The sequence below is a fragment of the Rattus rattus genome, chromosome 10 (genome assembly GCF_011064425.1).
Source record: "Rattus rattus isolate New Zealand chromosome 10, Rrattus_CSIRO_v1, whole genome shotgun sequence".
In the NCBI taxonomy this organism is placed as follows: Eukaryota; Metazoa; Chordata; class Mammalia; order Rodentia; family Muridae; genus Rattus; species Rattus rattus.
The window spans coordinates 41,841,817-41,869,240 of record NC_046163.1 but is presented as its reverse complement, the minus strand read 5'-3'; the positions used below and the strand labels follow the sequence as shown (position 1 = coordinate 41,869,240).

The window sequence follows — 27,424 nt, the reverse complement described above, 5'->3', positions numbered from 1 at the left end:
TTCGATCCTCATGCTTGCAGGCTAGGTTCTCTAAGACACCTCTCCAACACACTCTACCAAGTTATTTTGTTTCCCTTGTAGCTGACCTGAGTTGCCTTCATCATGTATTTATTTTTACCCCTGCCTTTATGACTTTCTGAATCACAGAGGCCACCTCTTTCATCCTCTTACTGGCATACTCTAAAAGTCAATTTAGCTCCTGCAGTACACCATTTTCAAAATTATGGTCGTCCTTTGTATCTTCAGGATAATGGAGCCTTTCAGTCAGCCATTACTGCTCTTACAGCAAATGATCTGGGAGATATTAGTGAACAAGAGACAAAAATCCTTTTTTATGAAGGTTAGCTTTAGAATGAGGGGAGAGAAGTAACAAGGATAAATAATTAGTTTCTATAAAATATTAGAAGAGTTAGAAGAATAGAGGTGCAGAGAATTGATTATTCGCTGAAGACGGCCCTGAGATTACGAGCATGCGCCAGCACACTCAGCATTGGAGCTGTACTGTGTGCACTTGGAAATGTGCAATGAGAGATGCCAAATGGACTGCTCCATGAGCCCAATTTCAAGAGGAGACATGAGCTTGTGATATGTCAGAACAAGATGTTTTATGATAATATTCGATAAGATTACTAAGGGGATGTGTTCAAAAAGGAGCAAGAGTTGGATCCGGGAGTATTATTACAATGTTAAGAATTGGGAGATGAGTACCAACCAGTAAAATTAAAAGGATTTTCAGAAACAGAGTCACAAACTGTATCATATGCTGACATGCAGATATTAAGGCAAAATAGGGACCTCTGGATTTATCAGCACAGAGGTCATTGGTGACCTTCATGAAACTAAGATTGGGTGGTTTTGCACATAAAACTTGAAGTACTTTAAGAGAATAAACAAAAAGCTCTACACAGAGCGAAATTTTGGGTAGAGAGTGACAGGATAATCAGGTTAAAAAGATGATGGGGCTATGTATTTGGGCGGTGTGAGCATGTCAGCGTGCGATTACGTGTACGAGGTGGTTAGAGCAAGACCTCAGCTGTCTTCCTCTGGTCTTCTACCTGGTTTTGAGACAGGGTGTCTCAGTAAATCTGAAGAGGATCCTTTTGTCAAGAGTGGTTGGAGCTCTTCGACCCCAATGCAGGGGTTATGGATATATGCAACTGTACCTGCTTTTCATGTGGGTCCTAGGGATGCAAATTCAGGTCCTCACGCTTGCAGGGCAAGCACTCTTACCTAACAAACACACTCTCTGGCCCTAGTTTTTAAATGGAGCGAACAGCAAGCCTTTGTGTTACAAGGATCAGTCTAGCACAGCCTCTCTCGAGTGCAGTGTTACTTACAGGCTTCCTGTGCATCTCTTTATATCCTGCTTCAGTGAGATCTGGTCCCCTGACACAGCCACCTAAGTGCACTACCCTCCTTTGAGAACTTACAGCAGTGAATGTTACCCAGCGGTGCTTAGCATAGAAGGGCACATCTAAGTGTGACTGTTCGATTTACGGAAGACCTGGCCTTCACTGGCTCTCCCATAAGGTGAAATATTAGATTATGTTAAGTAGTGTTGTTCTTGGAATGTTCTTACAGTGTTTCTGATCTCTATTCCTGACCACAGCACTTTATAACCCTCTTTGGAACAGTAAAGAGATGGCATTTAGGGTCTGGTGACAATGGTCACTATTCAGGTTGCTTGTAAAGGACAGCAGTGCACAGCTAAGGGACAGGTGCCAGGTGTTCTTGTTGGAAATGTGTGTGTGTGTGTGTGTGTGTGTGTGTGTGGCCTTGTAGCCCTCGAACTACTTCCAGTTCGTCTGTCTCCACTTCTTGAGTGCTGAGATTACGAGCATATACACCACCATGCCCAGCTGATTAGAACTGAAGTATTAAAATTAGGTAGACTTTGTCCTCTTTTCTCTTTGAAATGGATACCAACGAGGATAAGCAAGAGTATCCCCATCACTTTTCTGCAGTGGACACAGAATTGTACATTGAGAAATTCTTTCCAGATAGGTTCATGTACTTTATTAGAAACGGGGAGCAATGGAATTGGGTTGCTTGCATAGGTGCTTTGCTTTGAAGCTGGGTCAATGGGTAACATACTGAACAAGCCACAGTGCTTACTTTTCATTTTCTGCAAACGGTTTATTTTGCTGTTTACTATGGAAAGGCTACAGTACAATCTCACATGAACACAAAGGACTGAACTTTGTAGCACTGTAAAACATATACCGTCACGAGGAATTGAGAAGCCAGGAAACGGGGTGTGGCACCTACATTTGCTCATCTCCCACAATACTCCTTAAGTGTCAAAGGCACTTGCCGAAATGGTTAAATTAGGGATTGTGGGATCTAAAATAATGACAGACAACTAAGATATAAAAACAATATTTAAATTTTCTTATAGATTGATCTCTGACATTTTACTAAATCCTCAGACATATACAATTTACAGCTTTAAAATATGTGATTTTATTTCAAAATCTTTTCAAGTGAAAAGAACCTAATGTAACACCGTCAAACCAGAAGTTTTCTATATTCAATTACAAGAACCCTTTATCTCTAGGTTCACCTACCTCAATTATGTCACCTCTCAGCGCACACTGGAAATCAGCCCTCACTTACACACCACCAGCACGGTGTCACACACACAGGGACTTGGAGCTGAGGGACACACATGGTATGACCCTTGCTTTATAAGCTGAAGCCAACTGGATTAGCAATGTTTTTCTTCTCATCCCTGCTAACTTGTTCTAAGTAGCTTGTGAAATAAAACAATAGCCAGAATAAAAGTGTGTCCCACCCTTTATTCTGCTTGACATATGAAAATAAATATCCAAATAAGACTAACATCAGGCTTTAAAAGAAGGTCCATCAGCACATGCTGGTGCCCACATGTAGTCTTAGCTACTTCTGAGGCTAAGTTGCAAAGATCACTTGAGCCCAAGGATTCTTTCTTTGACCAAAAAGAAAAAGGCTACAGGGTGTAGTGGGACATACCTCCAATCCCAGCACTTGGGAGGCCGATGCATCTGTGCATCTGAGGCCAGTCTGGGTCACACAGTGAGACCGTGTTTCAAAAAAACTAAAACCAACCAATTAACCAACCAACCAACCCACCCACCAACCAAAAATCCCAAGACACACAAGATAGACTCAGACCACATCAGTTTAAGGAGGGCACATTTATGGACTAAGAGGGCCCTTTCTGCCTCTTCTGAGCCACTGTCTTTATGCTGATATTTGGCAGCCCCTCCCAATGAGTGAGTGACTCACGCTCTTACTATCACTCACAGAAAAGTAAACTGACTCCGATAACCTTTCTATGTGAAAACACAAAATCTGATTAGTAGTCCAGTCCCTAACTTAGTAACACTCTGACTCGGTACAACTAAGAACATCTAATGACATTTGTTTTCAACACTGAAAAAAACTTCTTGCTTATTTTCTAGCCATAAAGTAAATACAAGTCTGTTTGGGCTACAGTGCCAACAGGACATAAAACAGGTGTTAAGTGGCAAGGACAGAGGTCAGGCTTTTGTCACATCTGAGCCTCACCCTATGTGTGCATTTGCATTCACAGGGCACCCACATGCCATACAGAGCAGAAAGGTGCCAGTTTCTGCTTTCGAAAGGCCAGCATTACTTCCTAACACAGAACCCGGGAGTGAACTGAAATGACAGTCGGCAGGACGACATCATGCACCTCTGTACCTGATGTGATTACCTTTTCTCCATTTTAAAACAGCTCATCATCAACACTGGACCTTCTTTTCATCAATACGTTTCCCAGTTTATAAAGTTTTGGGACAATTCCCAATGAGCTTTGTTAGGACCACAGGTAACAGCAACACTGGGTTATGATGGAGAAGGAGCCCACTCATCAGACTGCTGCAAGGGAAGAGGCTCTGTTACAGACAAACCACAGGGCACGCGTCAGGCACGGCAGTGGTGACCTGATTTCACTGGGCATCAACTAACATTAGCAAAGCTACTTGGATTTTTCTGTTGATCTTCACTGTTGTTAAATAAAGATAGTTTTGATGGTGGTAAAACTTCATTTTTTCAAGTGCAGGATGATCTGAGCTGAATGAGAAAAAGAATGATTAAGGAGGGAATGAAGGTAGGCCTGGCGTCAATCTGACAATGGCTTCTCTTTTGACGGTTTGCTTGGTTGGCTTTTATTATTATTGTAAAGAGACAGGTTCTTACTCTATAGCCCAGGCTAGTCCAGAACACACCATAAAGCCTAGAATGGTTTCAAAATCAGGGAAACCTTCCTACTTCAGTGCTCATAGAACGGGGATCACAGGTGCGAGCTATCACACATCTTCTCAGCTTCTAATTGTTGAAACACCCACATTTCCAGTGTTTCACATGAATGTCATTTTAAGGTCTCAGGATTATGTAAGATCAAAAGGAGCAAAGCGATAAGCTGGGTTGAAGCCAACACTGCTGTAAAATCCTGAGTCCCATACCAACATGGCTTCCTCAGAAGCGATAAATTTAAATACAAACAACTATATATATGAGTAGTTAAATAATATACATTTTTATACTTAATATTTCAAAATTAATTTTACAATTCTATGATTTTATAATTATTTCTTTAAAAGTGGCATACTTTATTAAAAGAAGATTGGAAATTTGGAGTCATTTTAAGGAAAAAACCCAACACATCAGATGCTGTGTACAGGAACTGACAAGCACTGAAAAGGCCAGAGTCAATTTTCCATAGGATACAACAAACTGTAAGCTCCAGGAATCATATTTAGACCTTGTCTAGGATATCACTGAATCTAGCTTCCACCCTTTCAAATTTCTTTCCATTGTAAACATTTTGTCTGTTAATATTAACCATTGTAGAATTAAACAAAGAAACATCCAAATTGTTCTACACATTTGAGTTAAAATGATCACAAAAAGTAATATCTATTATACAGGACCATTACCCCCCATCCCCCATCATATAATGGCCACCCCTGTGAACTCGATTTCTAACTTGAGACGTCCACGTGAATGAGTCCCTGCAGTCTCTGCCTTTCCCCTGTACATGAGCGGCCTCTTCACTTTGTTTAAACAATATTAAGGGGCCAACACTCTCTACAGTGAACACATCTTGTTATAGGAGCAGGCTGGTGTCAATGGTGGCCCCTAGGCGTCAGTTACTGACTGATTATGTGAGGTCACCTATGCTCCTGACAGTTGGCTACTTACTGCCACGAGCTGTCTGAACAGTGGCAACATCTGTCTCCTCAAGGGCGTCAGCCAGACAGGAATGCGGCGCTGGAGGCGCTCGACTGCTAACGTCAGCACTTCTGGCACAGGGTTAGTTAAAGAGGGGAAACCACTAACAAAAATTCAACCAGGAAAAATTACCTGCAGATTTCACTTACTCACATCAGAATTAGTCCCTTTTTATTGTAGTTTAACTGACAACCAACTGGACCAAGACTGAGAGCTACATATTGTTCATTTTCGACACTCCAACGACATTCTCCAGTGAGTTTATTATCTCCAGTTTTATGTACCATATTACGATTTTCACACTGTTTAAATTTCCCATTTTCAAAATCCAAATACCAAAAGATTACCACGTGTTTTCTTATACAGTCAGAATAGGTTTACTGGAATGTTTTGGGTAGAGCTGAAGGCAGAAACATTTACAATGCTTGGCTTTAGTTAATCCGTACACAGGGAACAGCCTGTGAAGCAACTGCAATGTGAGAAGGGGGCACTCCTGCAAATACGGACAGGATGGTGGCACTCCTGCAATACGCACAGGATGGTTACGCAGCTCTCTCAGCAGAGTCAGGACTCTGCATAGGCTTCCTCACAACAGACTGACTCTCAATTTGATGCAATACTGTTTTTAATGCCACTAAAACACAAGTATGGGATGTCGTCATCAGTGTTTAACTATATATACAAACAACAACTGGCAAGTATCTAGTTTCAAATTAGATCCTTGGAATAAAGCAAAATAGAGTTATTTTTGCATCAAATATACTTATTCAAAACACATTTTGTTAGTTGGAAAGATGATTATTAGGTATTCTCAATGCTCCAATTTGAATTGGTACTTGCCTTTTAGTTTCTTGAAAAAGAAAATTTGAAAATTATATACATAGGTTTTCATTTAAATTATGCAGCAATCTTTAAATGTTATTGTCCCAGATCTTGTTTAATGAGGATCTGTCATCAAATCAAGTACGGTATTTCACAACTATAAGAACTGTAAGAGAAAAAGTAAAAAAAAAAAAAAAAAAGAAACATCTTCCAAGAAAAAAAAACAAGATAAAAAGAAAACAAGGAAAAAAAAAGAAAAGAAAAAGAATGCATCAAAATCAGAAACATATCACAGCTAAGTTAGAAGCACAACCCTAAGTGTAGATTTTGGCCACTAAAGGAGAAATGAGGGCCAGACTCTGATCTAAAATAACAACTATGAAATAAGAAGAATGCAAAGATATCATAAAAACAACCGGGTATCTAACACTGGCCTCTTGAGCAAATAAACCATAACAAAACAGTAGCCCATAGCTTCTAAAATATTATTACCATATTTAATGATACAGGAAAATAATGAATAAAATATTTATTAGAAATTATAGATATGATCTTAGCTTTTGAAAATCATGCTTACATATCAGTGGGAAAAGACTAAAAGCATACACTTTTATTATACTAGTTATATTAGTACAACAATTATATTGACAGCAGCTAGCACCTTAGTGAGAGTGCAGTGGCCCTCAAGGTCCTTTCTGTTAGTCTGTATTTCTCATGGCATCACCTTGTCATCTGACCCACAAAGTTATCATGAGCACTGAACTGCTAAATGGTGAACCACTACTCCTAGGGAAAATACAGGGTAAGTTCCCACGAGCCTCTGGGTACTACACTTAATAAGCTAATACATCATCTTCTTTTAAGTGTTTCTGTTAAAACATCATATTTAATAGATATCCTTAATTTAGAAATTACTGTGAAGCCAAGGCCAGTAGCACTGTAGCTCATCCTTGAACACAGTACCTAGCCTCATACTTTCTGTTAAGGTGTATCACAGCCAGCTGACACTTAGTAATGGGGCCAGCATTTCTAGACTATTCTTGAGGTCCATTTCAAACCATAAAGTCAACAAATGTGTGGACCATGCAGTCTACGAAAGAGACACTGGATATGTAATGAGAGCTGAAATGAAAAGGCAGACCTCCATTTGACCCCAGCTAGAAACCTGGGGGTCAAGGGAGTCAAAATTCTTGCTCTGAACGCATCTGCACATGTCTATGGATGTAGCATGAGCACTAACACAGGGGATACAAATACACTTCAACTAGGAAACAAATCACACAACGGCCTAGACAATGAGACTAGATTGTGTTTCTTTCTAAGTTTTTTTAAGTTTAAAAAATAGTCTTATAAAATTTTTCAATTTTTTTTAAGATCCTTTTGAGTTCTTCATAAAATCTCTGTAAACATAAGAGACCGTGAAGAAAGGTACTTATAAAAAAAATGATATGACTTTGAAAAGAATATTAAGGAAAACCAGAGAATGAGTTATACTTTCAGAACTGAAATTAAGTTCAAATCTATATGCATACATATAAAACCATCTGGAGAAATTAACTGGGTTTGTCTCTCTAATACAACAATAACAGAAAACTGTATTTTGGTCTTAAGTATAACACTTACCAGATTTAGCCAAAAACCAAAACCAAACAAACAAACAAAAAAACCAGCTGAGTCCTGTGCTGTGTCTGGAATGTGGCTGAGGGGGAGGGAGTATCCTTTGAGACTCCAACAAAATATACAGACTCCCCACAGAAACGTGCATGCGCAAATCACTCAGAAGGCTATACATTTTAAATGCATCTTTCAGAGATTGGCAGATTCTAGGTAAAGGTTGGCTCCTTATTCAAGCCATGCCATTATTCAATGTTGATATTCCACGTACTAGGTTAACTAACATTGAAAGGAATTAGACTGATTTTAACATAATACCCTAGCCAGAGGTCAACCTGAGTTACACAGTGGCATTTAGGACAGCCTGGGCTACACAGTGAGACTATGTCTCTGGAAAAAAAAAAAAATCAAGACCAAATCAAACCCCAAGCCTTATAGAACACAACAGCCCAAAAAACAGTGATCCCATAAATACTTACTGATAATCATTAGCAAAAGGATAGCTGCAGCCAAAGCCATGATGGCTTTTATCTAGAACACAAAAGGGCAGAGGAAAGATTTACCTTGTTAACACAGCAGACGAGCCTGTCTGTTCTGCTATTTACTGCTCTATGCTACCTCATTCATGAACACGCACATTCACTGAAGGCTTTGCAAGTCAATATTTCTCGCATGAACATGATTCTTATTCACACTCTGTATTCTAGTTAAGTAGACAACTTTCCCCACATGTGAACGGTTTTGGTATGTTGGATGTTACGTGTAAGGCTGTGCTATCTAGGCAGTAAGCAGCCACAATGGAAGCCTTCTCGGGGCTGGGCTTATTTCTAATGTGAGTCACAAAACTATACTTTCTGCAGCTCTGCTCAGAAACTGGATAAAAACCACAGGCAGTTAGTCCATGCATCATTTATGTAAATGGTCCTGCGTATCTGCAGTTATGTTCCTTAGAAATGTGCCCTCGCCCCATGAATGCCTAACCCACGGATCACAGCAAATCTTCTACATGGAGTTATCCCTATAAAGACAACCTATGATAATAAATTGACAAATTATGTAGGAGAGACTAATAACCAACAGCAAAAGGGAAGGAGTATATGGTAAGGCAAAGTGAATTGGTGTTTCTCTTCCAAGAGCCATGATAAATAATTTTCCCCAACTGCAGGTCACTGTGGATGGCAACAATATGGACAATATGGAAGGCAGTCATGGACCGGGAACTGCTGTCAACATGGCAGCAGGCGCCATGGGGGCAGTTGTCCTGGAGTACCCAAGAGTAGTTTTCTCACCTTACTTCCTTCACAGTGTTTTAATCTCCATTTTTAGGCCTATATTTTCTTTATGCATAACTACACTTAAGTAACGAGAGTATTGTACAGTTTCAAGTGAGAAAGGGAAGCCTTAAGATCGGTCTTCAGTCAGTTGCTTGACATTTAAGGTCACATTATCTTTCCACATGGAACTGCCACAATCACCATTCCATCACCTTTTAAAGTCATACATTATGTAAGCTAATTTTATTTCCTTGATGAATCCAAAGCCCCGTTTTCACCAAACATTTTCATCATACATAACTAAAAATGGCTGACTCTGCCAGGCGTGAGTCATCATGCCTTTAATCCCAACACTAGGGAGGCAGAGAACTGATTAGAAGTCTCTGTGAGTTCAGGCTAGCCCGTCCTAAAAACAAGCAAATCACTGTTGCTAGGGACCAGTGCATAGACACATACCAGACCACGACTGTACAGCCCAGTGCGAGCCTCCACAGCCTCAGAAAGGCTGTTCTAACTAGACAGACGGTCATCGAGGTATTGGTTAATGTTGGTGTGATGTTTTTTATTTCCAAGATTTTTATAACGTTCATTTCAAAAATTAAAAAAATCAGTATATTCAATATTATAAAAAGCTGATTCATTGTAGTGACAATTATAAATAGAAACAGGAATCAAATGTTTTAAAAATAGAATGGCTGCTAACACTTCATGACATTGTAGCCATGACACCAACAAAGTCACCCAAGGAATATTTAAAATGCTTTGAAATTTGGATATAAGAGCCTATGTCTTTAATTATGATAACTTAAAACTATAAAAACTAGTCTTGAACCTGAGCTTATAGCATACTAAAAAGTACTTCAATTCTTTATCTAACCTAAAAATATTTTCTAAGTAATATGGAATTTAAGAGTAGCTTTCCTAAAACATATATTAATTTGTCCTATTACTATAAAAATAACTAAGCTGAACTTTACAAAATTAAAGTAGAAATATCAACAAAAGTGTAAAGAACCTATATTGAAGAGTGTTCTTCCTTGGGTTCTATTTTGGGGCAGGAACCATCTATCTAAAACTGTCATAACCAAACACATTTCTATCACTGCTCAAAGCTCCTTCATCATCAGCTACAGCCTTACCACCCCACACCCTTTCGCCAGTGGCAGCCTCTGATGTCTTTTTCCCCACCTCCTTTTTTTGATAGCCTTCCTAAATCACTATGACAGAAGTCAATCCAAAAAGTGGGAGGCATGGGGAGCTCCCCAGATGAACAGGAACAATGTAGGATGAGACTGAAGAAACAGAACCCACAGGAAGGAACACTAGGCGGTAATCACTTCTGTAACAATGCTTATTAGATGCTTGGTGCTATTGGTGGCCCACAACGTTAGCCTGATCCTTGTCTGATTAAAAAGCAATCCCTTGTACTTCTAAACCTCTTTAAAACATTAGAGGAGGAGGCAAAGAGGAATAAATTAAGGAAAATACAAAATTTAGTGTCTGAAGAAAACAAAAATAAATGGAAAAAAAGTTCATTATGAAGGGAACAATGAAACTTGTCTTTCCTCAGTTCTATTTCTGGGAACAGAATATTTAACAAGTAATCAGACAAAACTCAGTGAATCCAAGACATCTCTTAGAAGAAATACTTAACATACAGCAAAAGTAGGTTTAGAAAATTATTGCTGAATCCTAAAATGAAGGGTTAAAAACAACAAAAAGTCCATGTTTCAGGATTTTGGCAAAATAAAAATACATATCTAAATTCAAGAGGAAAAAGGAAAGACTTGCTTTCATAACATTTTTTTTTGTAAAATCTTAAAAGATATTTTTCATGATTGTTTATATTTGATTTAAGAGGAAAATTCATTTCTGCAGAAATATTAGTATTCAGTGATTCAATTTGTCCTTATTAAAATTTAATAATGGAGGAATAAAACGAGACTTTTTCCTTAATCTTTTGTTAGGAGAGACTCTGGCATACAAACCGCTACTGTTTTTCCCACTATGAAAAAAAAAAAATCACATTTTTCTTTAGTTTTCATTCTATTAAGAAAACAAAAAAAACAAAACACCAAATCCAAACCCACTCTGTCCATAATGAGCTGCTCTCTAAGAGCTAGGAAGAAGTGGAAGTCGATCTAGGAAGGGCAGCCTCGTGTTTGTCACGTGTCCAGATGCTGACTCGATGACAACGTGGGCACTCTCATGGAGAGAGCGAGCACACCCTTCCAGGCACTGCTCTGCTCCTTTAGAGCTCCCAGGCTGGGGAAATCTTTAAGGAGGCAATTACAGTGTTTGTGCTCACAAGCTCAGAGACTAGCAGCCCCCTCCCGTCACAACTCTGCCCCTCCCCCGCCCTCATTTACTCACTTTGCATCCACGCCACCACATTTGCCTTCGAAGCTGTTTGGATCTGTTGCTGAAAGCGGTTGCATTATCCGATAAGCTTTCTATATCATACAGAGGGTGGAGAGAAGATTAAATGACATCACAGGATTCTTTATATAGTCACACAAAGATAAACATTAATTTCTACTTCTTAAAATGTATTCCCAGTCTGTTAAAAAAAAAAAAGGAACACACAGTGGAAGGTCAGTTTGTTGAACCAATCCCACCCCCACCCTGACACCAACTCAAGATTTCCAGAACTCTTCTTAGGGTCTCAATGCTTACACATAAACAATCCTGGTAAGAAAATAGTTTAAAACTAAGAATAGTCAGGGGAGACAAGATGGACTCCAGGCCTGATGACCTAGGTTTGATACACAGGGACACACGTGATGGAAGGACAGAGCCAAGTCCCTAGCCCCCACATGTACACGTGCTCCCCTGCAAACACATGCACACAAACTAATGTAATAAAAGTTTTTAAAATAGTAAGGGGCTGGGTTTGCTGCTCATGGGCAGATCGATGGTACACATTAAATCCCAGCACCAGAAACAAAAGAAATACTTTGGCACATCTTTAGAAAAAAATTGCACACAGAAAAAATTAAATTTTTTAGAAAACAAAGATAACTGATTTTGAGTGAAAAAGAAATCAAGCAAATCTATCAAGAATGAATCTGGCTATTCACCATTCACACAGCATGAAGGGCAAATAGGAGCCAAGAACCATTACAGGCTCAAAGGCTAACATCTGCCTTGTAAACAAAAGTTCCTAAGTTTCCAGGGAAAGCACAGGTCATCATTCAAACAATACTTGAGGTCTAAATATGAGCTAGGAATCATGGACAGAGAGACTAACATCCGCTGGTAAACAGAGACTTCCTGAGTACCAGGGAAGAGAAGGTAAAACAGTAGGCAAGTTTGAAAGGAATCTTGACATCCTAAGCAACACAAAGCATGTGACAGGGCAGGAGAAAGAGAGGATTTAACTTTTCAGCAAGGAAGTTTTAAAGTCTCCATTATTAACTGCGTAAGAAGGAAACAGTAAGACCATTCACATTAATGGGCAGAAACTAAGCCATGGAAATCAACCTTAAGAACTGAATGTTAATCCACGATTCCTAACGCTGGAGAGACAACCCCACCGGAAGGCAAGCATTTCTACACACACAGTCCCAACATTAAGAAACACAGCGAGTGGCCGTACCTGATTTGTCCTGCAGTTCATCTAGCCTCTCTCCTCTTTCAATTACCTTGGTAATATTCTCTTGCATTACATCAATAACTTCGTCCACCTGATTCTGAACACTAGTTTGAAAAAAGATAACAATTTAATCTTCTTTTAGAAATACCCACACTTTTAAAACTTTAACTAGATATGGCAAATTCTCAGAGAACTACAGGCTGTCATTAAACTATAAAATTAAGCATTGTTGTTCTTTTTCTGGGTCTGAATACCCAAGTAATTAAGGACAAAGGATACACTTTAAAGTAATAGTTAACTGAAGGTTTATTTTTAGTCTTAATTCTATCTTCAATGTACTCACGAACAAACCAAACATGGACAGAATGCTCAGTTTGACTCTAAATACTTCGTTTTCTTTTCAGTAGACTGCTGAAACAGCTGTCCACCTTCCTTTGCAACCCATTTCAACCATAAGACTTACCACAGTGTTGATCAGGTTTACTGGAGGCTAATGGAAGATACCTAGTTTTCAAAATGGAAATGCACAGCACCCCTCTGAGGCACTAGATTCCTTGTAACTCTCCAGTGCCCGTTAGTTTTCTCTTGAACATAAGCAACATTTAAGACAACTTGGAGCACCCAGGGATATTGGGAAATGTCCACCAATAGGCAAAAATAAAAAAGCAATTCAATCTTTAAATGAAGATATTTTCCTCCTTACATGATGGGGAGCCTCTTCTAATCAAACTCACACTGTCCAATGAAAACTGAAACAAACTTAAGATTGATTAACAAATGTTCCTCAGCTACCTACTGTCATTCAGGAGTTACCTCCTATAAAAACACAGAAATACTTGCATGTCCAGTATTCCTCTGATGCTCTAACTACAGACAAATCTCTCTCTTAAAGGGCAATGCCCCAAGCCCCTCTACAGGTAGAGGACATGACCACAGGTCATGTAGGATCAAGACAGATCTCCTTTATAATGAGATACCTAAAGGCCTGGAGGCTTAGCCAATAACCTTTCCTTCCCAGACACTCCTCCCTGCAAAAGGTATTTAACCTCAGGCCCACCCTGAGAAGTGGGCTACGGTTTTACTCATCCATTTTTGCCATGGCAATAATTGTCTTAAAACCACGAACTCTTTTCATCAGGACCCGCCATGGGGAGCCACAGAGAAAGCCTTCACCTACAGAGCCACCGCCTAATCTCCCACAGAAGGTCTCCCTGTGTTCCCAGAGGTGACAGCCAACAAGCTCAAGCCTACCGCTGTCCAACCAAGGACTCATGTCGTAGGACCAACCTGAACTCCCCTCTTTTCCCCTTGGCCCCGGGCTAGATCCAGTCCATGGGCCCCTACTCTATTCTCAGCTCTTCCACGGCTTCCAGCGGCACCTCAATGCCCAAGAGCTCAAGATCCCGATGGCCTTGGCCTCCTTGCAGGCCCAGGGACCCCAGAGCCAGCTCTGGCTGTGTCCCATGCTCAGATTCCCCAACCTCAGAGTGGTGTCCACCAAGCCCTGTGGCAGAAGGGTCATGGGACCCATTAAAACTGCACATCACAGCTGTCATACATTCTCCTTCATGCCCAGCCATACTTTTTTGCTTATTTAGGGACTGAACAGGAAGTGAGCATGCCTACAACAGGCTTATGGCCGAGTGTTGTAAATGTTTGTGCTAGTAGGTAAGTCAACAATTAGGTTATGTAAAAATGACCTCGTGCCTAGAGAGCTATAAAACAATGCCAGGAAACCCTCTAACCACTAAAAGGCAAGTCTATGCTCACAACAAATGTTGGTGAGAATGCAGGGAAGGCGAACACTTATGCTGTTGGCGGGGATGTGAATTAATACAGAAATCAACATGGAAGTTCCTGAAAACTGAAGAATATTCATGGCACTTTGCTGTCCACCTGCACGCAGTACTTGAATGGCTAATGGCAGAGGAGGATCAGGAGTCCAGGGCTATCCTTGGCTACGTAGTGAGTCTGGGCAAGCCTGGACAGTCTTGACATTTTCAAGTCATCTGTATGTCACACAAATGTTGACTAGCAGGACAGAAATGAACAAAATGTACTGTGGCTGCTACATACAGTTGGGAAGATTATAGTTATTATGGACATTAATATGCCATACTATACACTATACATGATTTTAATATAAAACCAAAAGGTTGAAGAAATAGTCCTATGTCCAAATTGCTGTAAGCAAAAGACTCCATGGGTAAAGACAGACTGGACCGCGCACACGCGCGCGCGCGCCCACACACACACACACACACACACAATGAAATAGGGTTGGTTGGTTGTGACATTTCCATCAGTGTACTGCGAGCATATCCATCCCCTGTACGATCTGTTCTCCCTTTCTCCAGCCTTCTCTCATTCTGTATCCTCCTCCTGCCTGTGTCCGGTTCACCCACCCTCCCCTACCAGACTCCACACAAGAGAAAATGTGTGGCATTGTCTTTAGGAGGCTTGAAGACTTTACTTAACATAATAATCTGCAATTCCTCCCACTTTTCTGTAAATGTAATTTGTTCTTCTTGACACCTGAATAAAAATTCATTTGCTGCCAGGTGTGACAGTGCATGCCTTTAGTCCCAGAACTCAGGAGGCAGTGACAGGAAGATCTCTGTGAATTCAGGCCAGCCTGGTCTACACAGTGAGTTCTAGGACAGCCAAGGCTACACAAACGAACCCTGAAAATCCACTTGCTGATGGGCACCTAGGCTGGTTCCGTAACTTTGCTCTTATGAAGGCTGTGATGAGAGAGCACCACGTACATCTCTGTGCTAAGCTGTCTTTGGTTTTTTTCTGAAGGGATATTCATACCCAGAAGCAATATAGCTAGATCATGTGAGTTTTCATAAATTTTTCAATTTTTTAAGAATTTTTTTTTTTTTAAAGATAGGCTCTCAGGCAATCCAAGTTTGCCTCAAACTCAGAACTTAGGTCTCCGAGGACAAGCCTGGACTTCTGATTCTCCTGTCCCCACCTGTCACTACGGGGTTGCAGGTGCCCAGATGTGTAGGTTTACTTTTAACTTTTTTTTTTCTAGAAACGTCCACATTGATTTCTGTATTGGCAGGAGTAATTTACACTTCTACTAACAGTATTCAGGACTTCTTTTTCCCTGAATCCTCTCAAATATTTGTTGTTTCTTTTCCTTAGCAACAGCCATTCTGACTAGGATGAAGGAATCCGCCCATCCGCCTTGAAACAAGGTTCCTCTGTGCATCCCCGACTGTCCTAGAGCTCACTCTGTAGACCAGGTTGGCCTCCAACTCAGAGATCCACCTGCCTCTGCCTCCCTAGAGCTAGGACAGAGACAAGAACCACCACTGCCCGACTGAGGTGAAATCTTAATGTAGTTTCAATTTACATTTCTTTGACAGCTGAAGAGGGTATAATTCCTTCTGGGAATGCATTGGCTGTGTACTTCTTCACAGTGTCCTTTAGTAACTAGATTACTTACCTTTGCTATTTAATGAGGATACAAATCCCATATTGGGTGAGCGGCTGGCAAAGATCTCCGCCTATCCTGTCCTTAACTCTGCTCTTCTCACAGCTTTTAGTCTGATGCAAAGCCTTAGTCTTATCTTGCTCTGCACAGGTTCCTACTGGGCTTTTCTCTAATAGTTCCAAAGTCTCAGGTCTTACACCTGAATTTCTGAACTGATTTTTGTACACGATGGGGGAAAGGGATGTAGTTTCAATCTTCCTCAGGTGGATATCGGCTTCCCCAGCATCATTTATTAAAGAGGCGGTCATTTCTCTAATGCATGTTTTGACACCTTTATTAGGAATGGGATGGATATGACTGTGAGGGTTATTGTCTCTCTGGGTCTTCTATTCCATTGGTCTCTAAGTGTCTTTTATGTCAGCACAACGGTGTGCTGTTACTATGGCTCTGCAGTGCAGTTTGAAGTCATGAATTCATAAACTTAACTGAAGATGGGAAAGACCGTTTATTGGAAACTCTGAAGCATGGATGAAGAGCTGAAGAAAACACTGGACAAAAAGACTTCCTGTGTTCAAAGATTATTTGCGTAAATGGCCCTATTACCAAAGGCAATCTGCAGAGCCGGTACGATTCCCATCAAAATTCCAACGACATTCTTCACAAAATAGAAAAAATTCTAAATTCATATGGAGGTAAAGAAGCTAAACATCCAAAGCGATTCTGAGTGGTGAGGAGGGACCTGGGGAGGTGTGGCACTGATAAAGACGGCTCGGGTTAAGAGCACTTGCTACTTTTGCACAGGACCCAGGTCTGGTTCCCAGCACCAGCACAGTGACTCACAACTATCCCTAACTTCAGTTCCAGGGGATCTAATGCCCGCTTCTGAATTCTGCAAGCACTGGTTATGTATACATATTCATGCAGGCAAAACACTCAGAAATATATAAAATATATTTTTTAAAATATGTCTTTAAAATTCTTAGAAAGTAAGAAGCTGGATATATTAAAGGGGACACTGGATTTATCTAGAGAATATATGTACGAGGAAGGGTGATTTCAAGACTGGGTGAACTGGATGTGGCTGCAATAACTGGGGACAGCAAAGGGACGAGGACTGTTAGATCCTTCTAGAAGTTATGCAGATGAGTGGGAGAAAGATACGGCCATAGCTGAAAGAAAATGAAGAACTGAAACAGTTAACAGAAGAGGTGAGACTTGGGATCACAGGACACTAGGAAAGGACACCAGGCACACACAGAGGAGGAGGGTCTGACTCACGCAGTCTGAAGCACCTGTGTTCTGCAAGGTCTCTCTTCTAACGACTGCCAGGGATGCAGATGGTGCAGAGTGCGCAGGGTCTACAGCTGGGAGAGTGCCTTGCAGGTTAGCCTGTCACCTACTGTGTGTGTGGTTAGCCTGTCACCTACTGTGTGTATGCAGCTTGCGAGGAAGGCTCTTTCAGCCTTATATTTTCTCACCTTTAAAACGAGGATGCTAATTTGTCTCTCTTATGAGAATTAAGTGTGATAGTCTGTCAAAGACTACACAGTGTACAATGCTTAGTGTACATGTGCTTGATAAGGTCAATGCTCTTCCATTAAAAAAAAATCATGTTCTGTAACACACATTCTTCCTTCTTTTACAGAGAAAACACTAATTTCTCATTAATACTCCCATCTTGTGGTCTTTTAAGGTACTGTTGACAAAAAGAGGGGTTTTGGGTTTTTTTGTTTTTTGGTTGTTGTTATTTTTAATGAAGTATTTTATGTATATCCAAATAATTAATGAAAATCCAAACAATATTGCTGATCTATATAGCTGAGAACTACTCTATTGAATTATTATAAATTAAGTGGTAACAATGCATTTTGGTTGAATAAAATGGCAGATTTGGCGTACTAATATCAGGGAGTGTTCCTTAAGCGTGTGTGTGTCACCTTGTACACGCTGGTGAGTCATGTCACGTGGGACTAGTGGTCATGAGGCTCGGCCGTCAAGCTTCCATTTGCTACTGACTTCTAACTAAATCCAGCCGTCAGCTCTAGAGTAAGAGCACTCCATCACTCAGTAATTCCTTCTTATTCAAAAATTCTGTGCCTGCCAGGGTTACAGTAAGTTTCCATACACATGCCATCGGTGTGGCTCTACCGACACGCTGGGCCGTAGTCTACATCAGGGTCACTCTGCGAAGCATGTCAGATGGAAACCAAGTATGCTGGCTCAACAAACAGCCCCGATGTGTCTCCAGACTCCTCTGCTCCAGTGACACTTCAGACGTGAGAGACGGACAGACGACGCGGATGGACAGTCACTCTAGCTCAATTCCATTCAGACCCCCTCGCAGACAAACTCATAGACACATCTGCAGAATGCCCTGTGAATCCCTAAAGCCTTGAGATAATGGCTTTGAGGCCAGCTTCTCCCCACGCCATGTGTACTTTACAAGACCATCATTAGACAGTTTCCTAAAACTTCCAGGTACTGATGAAGATGCCGTAGACTACAAAACCACTCAGCTGAAGTCTAGCAACACTTCCCCTGTAACACGGTACTCCACACTGGAACTGAAGTTACCGGCTGCTTCTGGTATTATCGCTGCAGTGTGAGACAACAGTGCAGGAAACTAGGACCTTTGGCCACTCCTTCTTTTTCTATATTATAGGACTCTAAAGGCATTTTAGGCCAGATAATCTCTGCTATTGTAGTTAAAAAACAGCAAGGACTAATATGGACACAAATAAATGTTCTGTTCTAATAAAAAAAAAAACTTTATCTATGGGCTGGAGAGATGGCTCAGAGGTTAAGAGCACTGTCTGCTCTTCCAGAGGTCCTGAGTTCAATTTCCAGCAACCACATGGTGGCTCACAGCCATCTATAATCAGGTCTGGTGCCCTCTTCTGGCCTGCAGGCATACATGCAGGCAGAAAGCTGTACGATGTATACATAATACATAAATAAATGTTTAAAACAATGTTTTAAAAAAAGAGGCTAGGGGTTGGGGATTTAGCTCAGTGGTAGAGCACTTGCTTAGCAAGCGAAGGCCCTGGGGTTCGGGTCCCCAGCTCGAAAAAAAAAAAAAAAGAAAAGGAAAAAAAAAAAAAAAAAAAAAGAGGCTAAATGCCTCCAAATTAAAAAAAAACAAAAACAAAAACAAAAACAAAAAACCCCAAAACTTTATCTAAACAATAGGCAGTTCTGGTCACAGACCATGTCTGACGGCTGTGGTCCACATAGAACAATGACAATCATTTAAACAAATGAGTATCTAGGAACTTACTGCTTAATTTTATCATTTCTAGGTCCAAATCTTGGTCCAGATGGTCCCCGTCTGAAAATAAAAGTGCAGTATACATTTGTAATGACAACATTTCACAAAGATGAGCACAAGAATTACATCTACGTGTGCAATCAAGCTGGGCTCTAAATATGGACCATCATTAATCACACAGAGCTGTCAGTAGAACTAAATGCTACATGATCATGTATGGACTTCATGGTCATATCATTGGTCATAATCTAAATTTTCAAGTGTTAAAACTTCCTGAGAAGGGACAATTGCATAATCCTAATCTGTTTGTTTGTTTGTTTGTTTGTTTTGAGATAGGTTTTCTCTGTGTAGCCTTGTCTGTCCTGCAACTTGCTCTGTAGAACAGGGTGGCCTCAAACTCATAAATCCCCTTGCTTCTGCCTCCAAAGTTCTGGGATTAAAGGCGTGGGCCACCGCTGCCCAGCACGTAATCCTGATCCTAAGTAATACTTTTTCCTCTATATATAAAACTCTGAAATGTCCTATCAATATAACCGTAAGTGACTATGAATACATTCACTTTGAATTTATTAAAAAATTTAAAAATTTGAAGTATATTTTTTTGAATATCTTTCTTATAGATACCCATACAGTGAGAGAAAAATGCAAGAACAACACCTTGATCCATTCATTTCAATGTTCTAGGAATAAGAACTTCAGGATATTTTGATGGGCATTTTTCTGAAGATAGAGAATAAGGTATAAACCACACACACACACACACACACACACACACAAACTTTTCTTAATTTTTTTACACATGAAACTTTCTAAGGGAAGTGAAATATGCATTTCTAAGAAATTGTTTTTGAAGGAAAAAAATCAAACTATTCATTAAAATAATACCATTTATAAGTATGAAAATATCATGTTGCTGTAACTTCTGTAAGTTTTTCCCTTTTGGTCCTCAGAGCTCCAACTAAATACTGGAGTTCTAGACCAGCATTCTATCCCAAAATGATAAGTCAAAGCACAACATTTCATATTCTGAACCAGAGGAATTATAATAAGTCAAGAGAAAAGAATGGAAAATCAGTCATGAAAAAGGATGTGACGGATGAGGTAGTTACCTAAAAAATCCTTATGTTAGAACCATTCCAAAAGCTGGGCACCTTTAATCACAGCACGAGGGAGGCAGAGGCAGGTGAAATCTCTGTGATTTCAAGGCCAGCGTGGTCTACACAGTGAGTTCCAGGACAGCCTGGGCTATGTGGAGAAACCCAAAAACCAAAACCAAACCAAACGTTCCAACTGCGTGTTAACTACAGAGAATTATTTCTATAGTTCATCTCACATGTATGCCCAAATGATACTATTCCCATTCTTAGATTAGAATTGTAGCCTATCAACAATCCTCATGGGCTTATCACTTACTTTTTAATTTATAAATTTTGAACACTTAGGCTCAAGCAATCTCCCACTCCCCAAGTAGCTGGAACTACAGGTACTGGCACCATCCTACTCAGTTTCAACGAATTGTCAGAAAATATTTTTATTAACAACAAACAGAAAAGGGAACAACAAAAAACACAGAAGCAAACAAACCAAGAGGCTTCAGGGGAACAGTGGTTGGAGGTGGACAGGATACTGTCCGCCTCGGTGTCTGTGAGTTTCTTGGCGCTCCCAGGGCAGGATTACGGTAAAAGGCAAGCTGACTCCTCCCATCACTGCCACAGTACTGACACTGGCCCTGGACTGGGTCCTCAGACAGGCTGAGGAGGGGTTCTCCCTGTTGGCCTGGGGAGATGCCTCACTCAGCAGCATTCTCCTCTGGACTAACCAGGATGAGCGAGCGTGCAGGACTTAGCATACACCTGCAGATGGCAGGGAAGAGCCTGCTGAGGAATGACACCTTAGTACCTTGGAGCTGTTCTCAGCACTGTGGTGAAAACCTCTATCAGGGGCCACACGGAGACACCAAGGACAACAGCACAGGCTTGGCCCTTCATCTGTGAACTTCTAGAGCCCTGAGAAAAACACTGTACCGGGGACCTAAGAGTCGCCCTGATGGCCTTGGTATGCTCCTTATCCAGAAGATTTGAACCAGGAGGCCAAGACTCCAAGGGCTGGATGTGTGAATGTGGCTCTGAAGGTCCCTAGTACAGTGTTTTCCTCAGGGCCCTAGAAGCTCACAGAGGGAGGGAGGGAGAAGGAAAGGGAGGGAAAGAGTGAGAAAGAAAAAGACAGTGACAGACAGTGACACACATCTACAATCCCATCATCTGGGAAACAGAGGCAAGGTGATAATTGAGTTCGAAGCCAGCCTGTGCTACAGAGTGAGACCCTGTTGAAGGATGGGAGGGAGGGAAGATATGTTAAAAAATCGATTTCAATTAAGTCGAAGCTCTAGTCGTGGTGTGGTCACGTTGGAACACAGATGTGAGTGTACAGTGGCCTTCATGCCTGGGGGTTTGGCCAAGAGAGATTAAAGCTCGTGTTCTCATAAACCCCGCACATAAGCATTTACAACAGTTTTACATGTTTGACCAACAATCTAGAAACCACCTAAAACATTCACACACACGTGAGTGGATACACGGACTGTATGTACTAATACAATAGAATATTACACCAAAACATGACCTACTGATCGATGGATGGATCTCAAAATAAGCAGGTTATATAAATGAAGCCAGTTTCAAAAGTATAAAAAGGTGTGTGTGTGGGAGGGGACACGACATATAGTTTCATTTATATCCAACCCTAGGAAACAAAATCTGCACTGACAGAAAGGAGTGTAGCCAGGAGAGCAACGCTTACGAAGCTCGTAAGCGCTCGTGCTTTATTTTCATGATACTATATACTGTAAAGATTTATACTATATACTATAAAGATTTATTTTAGCACGTCAAATCTCACATGACTGCTTTAACTAGATGCACTTCCTTGTATGTTAATTACAACTGGATAAAAAATTAACTTACAGAAAAAAGTCCTCTTCTTCATCTGAATCATCTTCCAAAAGGTTTCTCTGTTAAGAAGTGAAAAAGGCCTTGAGTTTTCAGATACAGAGTAATTACAAAATCTCAGAGACAAGTGCGAGGCTGTTGACATTTTTTAAAAAACAATCTTCCAGAAAAAGGGAACAGTAAATCAGAGATGCTTCCATGGCAGCTAGAAGAAGTGGAACGGTGCTTTCTGACCTACAGAGAAAATGCTTTCAGTCCCAGGGTCCTACCCTCCCCTGCCTCCACCTTTTCTATTGACAGTTTAGTGTGGAGTCCAAGGGCTACCCCAGAATGAGTACAGCGGGGTGGCCTGAGAGCAGAGATAAAGGTTTTTCTAGATACTTTCCACCAAGGTAACTTTACAGTTTCATATTATCAAACAGAAAATCTCCCTTGAAATGAGGATGGTGCTACATTCTCCCCTAAAAGAAGAGCATGAGGTCCTAACAGGAGGTTATAATTAAGCAAAAGCTAGACCTTTGGACACAGATAATATATATTTTGTAGGCAGAGTCATGGTGTTCCAAAGATATCCATGCCCCAATACCAAAACCTGTGACTGTTACCTTGTGAAGTAAAGAGTCTTGGCAGGGGTAATCGAGGAGTCTGAAGGTTATTACTGATTATTCATTTAAGCCCCAACTAAGGAAAATGGTTTTTCTGAGAGAGGAGGGAGACAAGAAAGAGACACTGTGGGGCTAAGATTAAAGATGGAGAAAAGGTATGAACCAAGAAAGGCAAGTAGCCTCTAGCAGCTTGTTGCAAAGAGCAACTTGCCCCAAAGAGAATATAAAATAGTGGCTTTATCGTGCCTTAACTCTGTGGTAATTTGCCTCTACAGATGTGGGAGATGAATCACATATGTATCTTTCCTGAGGACATTTCTCCTCCAGGAATTAGACCAGCCACAAGAACAAGTCTTAAGATACAAATGGATCGAATCAAAGGACTTACTCAAATGTATACCACATCTGAATGTTGGATAAGGTCTGGGGAGGTGGCTCAGTAGAAAAAGTACTTGCTTCATAAGCAAGAGGACCTAAGTTTGGACCCTTGGCATCCATGTTAAAAAGCCAAGTGTGGCACCATGCATCTATCTATCCGTAAGCAGTGCTGAGGTATGGAAACAGGAGAAGCTTTGGTGCTCTCTGACCGGCAAGCTTACTCAGTCAGCAAGTGCCAGGTCAGCGAGAGACCTTGTCTCAAAAATGAGGTGGAGGGCAACAGAGGAAGAGACCCAATGTTGACGTGTAGTCTTCACACTCACACATATAGGTGAGCACACTTACATACATACATACATCATTCACTAGGAAGGCAACTTAACATTCAATTTCTTTAAAGCTTAAGATTCTAAACTTACCCTCTCACTTTTCACAGACCCAGTGACGTCATCGTCATTTAGGTGGCGCTTGAACTTGGGAGGCATACTTTCTGCTCACAAATACTCTTGCTGTATTTCCCAACAGAATAAGTATCCACCACCTTAAGAAAAAAAATTCATCATATGAGGAACTTTGGGGTATAGGGCTAAAGTGCCTAGGACTGTACGATAAAATCTCCTCACTCGTGACTTTATCTACCTACTCTTGCTCCACTCCACTGACTACAGTCTATAGGCTAAGTCTTAGACTGAAGAAGTAGTTAAAGCCATCATAAAAATGGATGTTCTTTCCCTAAGGGAACGTGTAGAGAACATGGTGAATTGGGGATTTTATATCATGAAAGAGCAGATACTGTCAAAGAGGGAGAAAATGGGAATAGTCCCTAAATCCTGAAAGTGCTTCGTGATTCTCACTTGGAGTGAGAAAACAGTGGCATACTTCTTGTCACTGCACTTTTAATTAGTTGCTTAAGAAATGATTCAGTTCCTCATCTGTAAAATAGTGATTTCCAGGATTCCGCATGAAGTTAGTTGGTCACATGAGATAACACATACAAAAACACTTATAAACTCTGCTCCGTTGGCACTCCGTGAGAATGGCTAGTTTGTAAGTACTAATGTGACGATCTGGGAATGGCAATTCTCTCTCATGTTTGTGTGTGTGTATATGTGTATATACATACATGCATGTTTATATATGCATATCTGCTGACTCACTACACATATGTACACATGTATTCAAATGTATGTACATGTACATGTTTTCTCTCTCTGTGGCCTTCTTTTTTTCCTAACATGTAGATCCTAAAGCCCCATACCCATGGGAGATAAACGTGTTTTTATGCTAATGGGATTGACAGGTGTCTCCCAGTCTATAAGCAGCTTCAGAATGGAGGATATCACTGGAAAAAACCAAGTCAGGATTAAAAGGCTGAGCTATTTCATTCCACACCACTCCAACCTCTGGAGAAGGTAGAGGGCTAAAGGCTGACATGATTCTGGACAGCTGCTGTTATAATCTACGAGTCCCCCAACCCCCACACATACAAAAGCCAAGTGGTCAGGGCCCTAGGGGGCTTTGAGGTATAAACACATGACTTTCCTAGAGGTGGACACCTGGAGGGACCAGGATAGCTCTGGGTGTCTCCTATACTTTTCCATCCATCCCATCTGATCGTTAATCTGCACTCTTTATAACAGTCTTTAAAATAAGCTGGCAAACGTAAGCAAAGCATCTGCATTCTGCAAGCCACTCTAGCAAATTAACTGAAACCAACAAAGGGACAGTGGCCATCTCAACTTACAGCCAACCAGGTACAAAAATTCAGAAGTACACTCACTCCCTTAAATCTCACGTATGTATCTTCTGTAGGACGCTTTTTATTCAGTGGTCGCTGAAGAAGGGGACAGTTGTGGCTACTTCCTAGAAGACAGTGGTAGAAACCACCTAAGAGGACTTTCGACTAGCGTCTACTAGAGGATCTTCTGCAAAATCGCTTGCTTTCTGAGGGAAAACACCCTCCTTGCTTTCTGGGTTCACAGACACTTTTCTGAGAGAAAATGTGCTTTTTCATATATAAAAACAAAGCCGTTAAACGAACCTGGGTTCCTCTGCTATGGAAGCACCTCACAGACTGTGATTTTTGAAGGAAATACTTGAGTATGCAAAATAACCATTTTTTCCTAGGGAAGTAGCTGTTATGCAAATACACATTTCCAGTATGGTAGCTGAGTAAAAGTCCTGAGTATGTGCTAATATGCATCTTCGGTGGTACATATGCACTTTCTTTCTTCTTCTTCTTCTTTTTTTTTTTAATGCTTGACACTTCTTTCAGGTAAGCATTAAGAAAGTTTAGTAAGATAATTGTTATATCACATCACTCAAACAGATCAATAAAGTGGCTATGCCTTATCAGCGTTAATATCCATTCATTTAGTTGCCATCATGGTCTAGAACTCTGTTCTAGAACAACATTTATAACAGCCTACCATCTTCTATAAAAAAAACAGATCTTTAAATAATTTAGATATGAGTTTATTGATTGTTAGGCACTAAGAGAAACCGGAATCAAAAGTAATACCAGTGAAATCAGCTTCCTGTTTTCTGTTTCCAAATAGCTTCACTTATTACTGCTATCCTTCCATGCTGGAGTGACAGCTCTGGGGTTCTTTATTCTACATTACTTCTGTTACAATCATCTGGTCCATTTTACTCCTTACATCTTAATCTCAGAACAAATTTCATGCAGAAATGTTACGGAATGCACTGAGGGAAAAAGCTGATAAAGCAAGAATTGAAGAAAGTGAGATTTCTAACTGTATCTGGGCTTTATATTTTTATCCTCCACAGCCCCAAAGAAACAACTGGCTGATAAGAACAGGTATTCCGACTGATCTTAGCCAACAGGAAAGTGGGATCAAGCAAGTTCACATAATGTCTTTTACAAGGTATAACACTAAACTTTAATGAGGGGGTAAACCTCTTAATCAGGTTCTAAAATCCAAGCTATCAGTCTAAGAAAGGAAGCAAACTCAGGCCAGACGAATAAACAAGCCACCAGCATAAGAGCAGACAGATAAACGAGCTACCCTTGATAAACTACCTCAACTAATGATATTTATAGATTAAAAATAAGCGGAAATAAACTGCTCACATCTTAGAGTTGACTACATTCTGCCTACAGTTCCTCCTACCAAAAATATTCTTGTCGTTTAACGTGTCTACGTAGTAAGAGTCATCGTGATGTCTTTCCACTTCGTGGATGGAACACTACCCGGTTCACTGAAGTGTCAACATCGCAAGACTCTTACGTGTACTTCCCTGCTCGCTTAAATTTCACATATGCATCTTCTGTAGTACGTTCTCTATTCAGTGGCTTTACATGTAATACGCGTCTAACCTGTTGTTTAATCTACGTTGGGTTTTTTTGTTTTGTTTTGGTTTGGTTTGGTTTTTTTTTTTTTTTTACTTCAAAACAAGCTCTGTGTATTTCATTTTCCTAAAAAGCTCAAATCTGGCTGGGCACGGCTTTCCTTTGCTCAGCCTCCATTCTCTTGCTGGTTCTCCCTCACTTCTCATCTGCAATCCTGGATGGTGACAGTTCCACGCAAATCGTGCCTGGAAATCTTACTCGCAAAACCTGTTACGTGTAAGGATTCACCTCTACCCACGGGTCATTCTAAGCACAGCGGGGTTGCGCGCTTTCTCCGAACCCCTGAGGAAGGACCTCAGGCAAGCTTCCCGGCCAGTTCTTCGGCTCCCTTCTCCGCCGCCGCCCCAGGCCCCGCACCGCGACATCTTCTCTGAACTCTAGCCCCCCACTCCCGGTACAGGTGCCCCCTCGGGAACAGCTCTTCCCCTGGAGGGCAACTCGATCCCAAAGCTCCCCGGCCACCCCAGCCGCTCCCCAGTCCTCGCGCCCCTTCCTCTGGGTACCCCGGGCCCCAGCCTTCCCCACTCGCGACCCGGCCCTCGCGCAGGCCAGCTCCCAGCCCCAGCGGACGTTGGGGGCGGTAGGCAGGGGCGTCGCCTGGCTTCCTTCCTCCTCACGCGCGCCGGGGCGGGATACCTGAGGTCTCTGAAGAGCTCCGGGCAGCAGTCCCTGCTGGCAGCGCAGGGCGGGCGGGGGAGGGAGCGGGAAGCTGAGGAAGGAGGGTGGGAGGGGGAAGGCCGAGGGCACAGACCCGCCACCGCTCCGCTCTGCTGCAGCGCCCCCGCTCATCGAGCGACTCGGCGCTCCGCCGCCTGGCGCTGGGCAGAGGGGGTGGGCTCAGGCCGGGGAGATCGAGCCGCT

General features: G+C 41.4%; 1 protein-coding gene across 2 annotated transcripts; it reads right to left on the bottom strand.

Annotated features, from left to right (window-relative positions):
- Positions 1-1,993: 1,993 nt before the first annotated feature.
- Positions 1,994-27,398, bottom strand: Vamp4 (vesicle associated membrane protein 4). 2 transcript variants are annotated; one of them, XM_032914751.1, is made up of 8 exons: positions 27,200-27,398; positions 23,610-23,731; positions 22,223-22,269; positions 19,269-19,319; positions 12,547-12,647; positions 11,322-11,401; positions 8,154-8,205; positions 1,994-4,077 (listed from the first exon to the last, which is right to left on the bottom strand). In XM_032914751.1, exons 2-8 carry the CDS (start codon positions 23,673-23,675, stop codon positions 4,049-4,051), a joined length of 426 nt encoding a protein of 141 aa, XP_032770642.1. In that variant the 5' UTR covers positions 23,676-23,731; positions 27,200-27,398; the 3' UTR covers positions 1,994-4,048. The 2 variants fall into 2 exon arrangements, with proteins under 2 accessions (XP_032770642.1, XP_032770641.1); XM_032914750.1 differs by lacking the exon at positions 1,994-4,077 and adding an exon at positions 5,846-6,226 and having other exon boundaries at positions 27,200-27,392.
- Between the last annotated feature and the right edge of the window lie 26 nt (positions 27,399-27,424).

Bases quoted from the DNA above. Each gene is read 5' to 3' on its own strand.
- Vamp4 (XM_032914751.1), bottom strand. From the start codon at position 23,675: ATGCCTCCCAAGTTCAAGCGCCACCTAAATGACGATGACGTCACTGGG. The intron at 19,320-22,222 runs GTAAGTTAATTT...TTTTATTTTCAG, and splicing joins GAAGAAGAGGACTTTTTTCT to ACGGGGACCATCTGGACCAA. The intron at 12,648-19,268 runs GTAAGTTCCTAG...TTTTCAAACTAG, and splicing joins AGAAATGATAAAATTAAGCA to TGTTCAGAATCAGGTGGACG.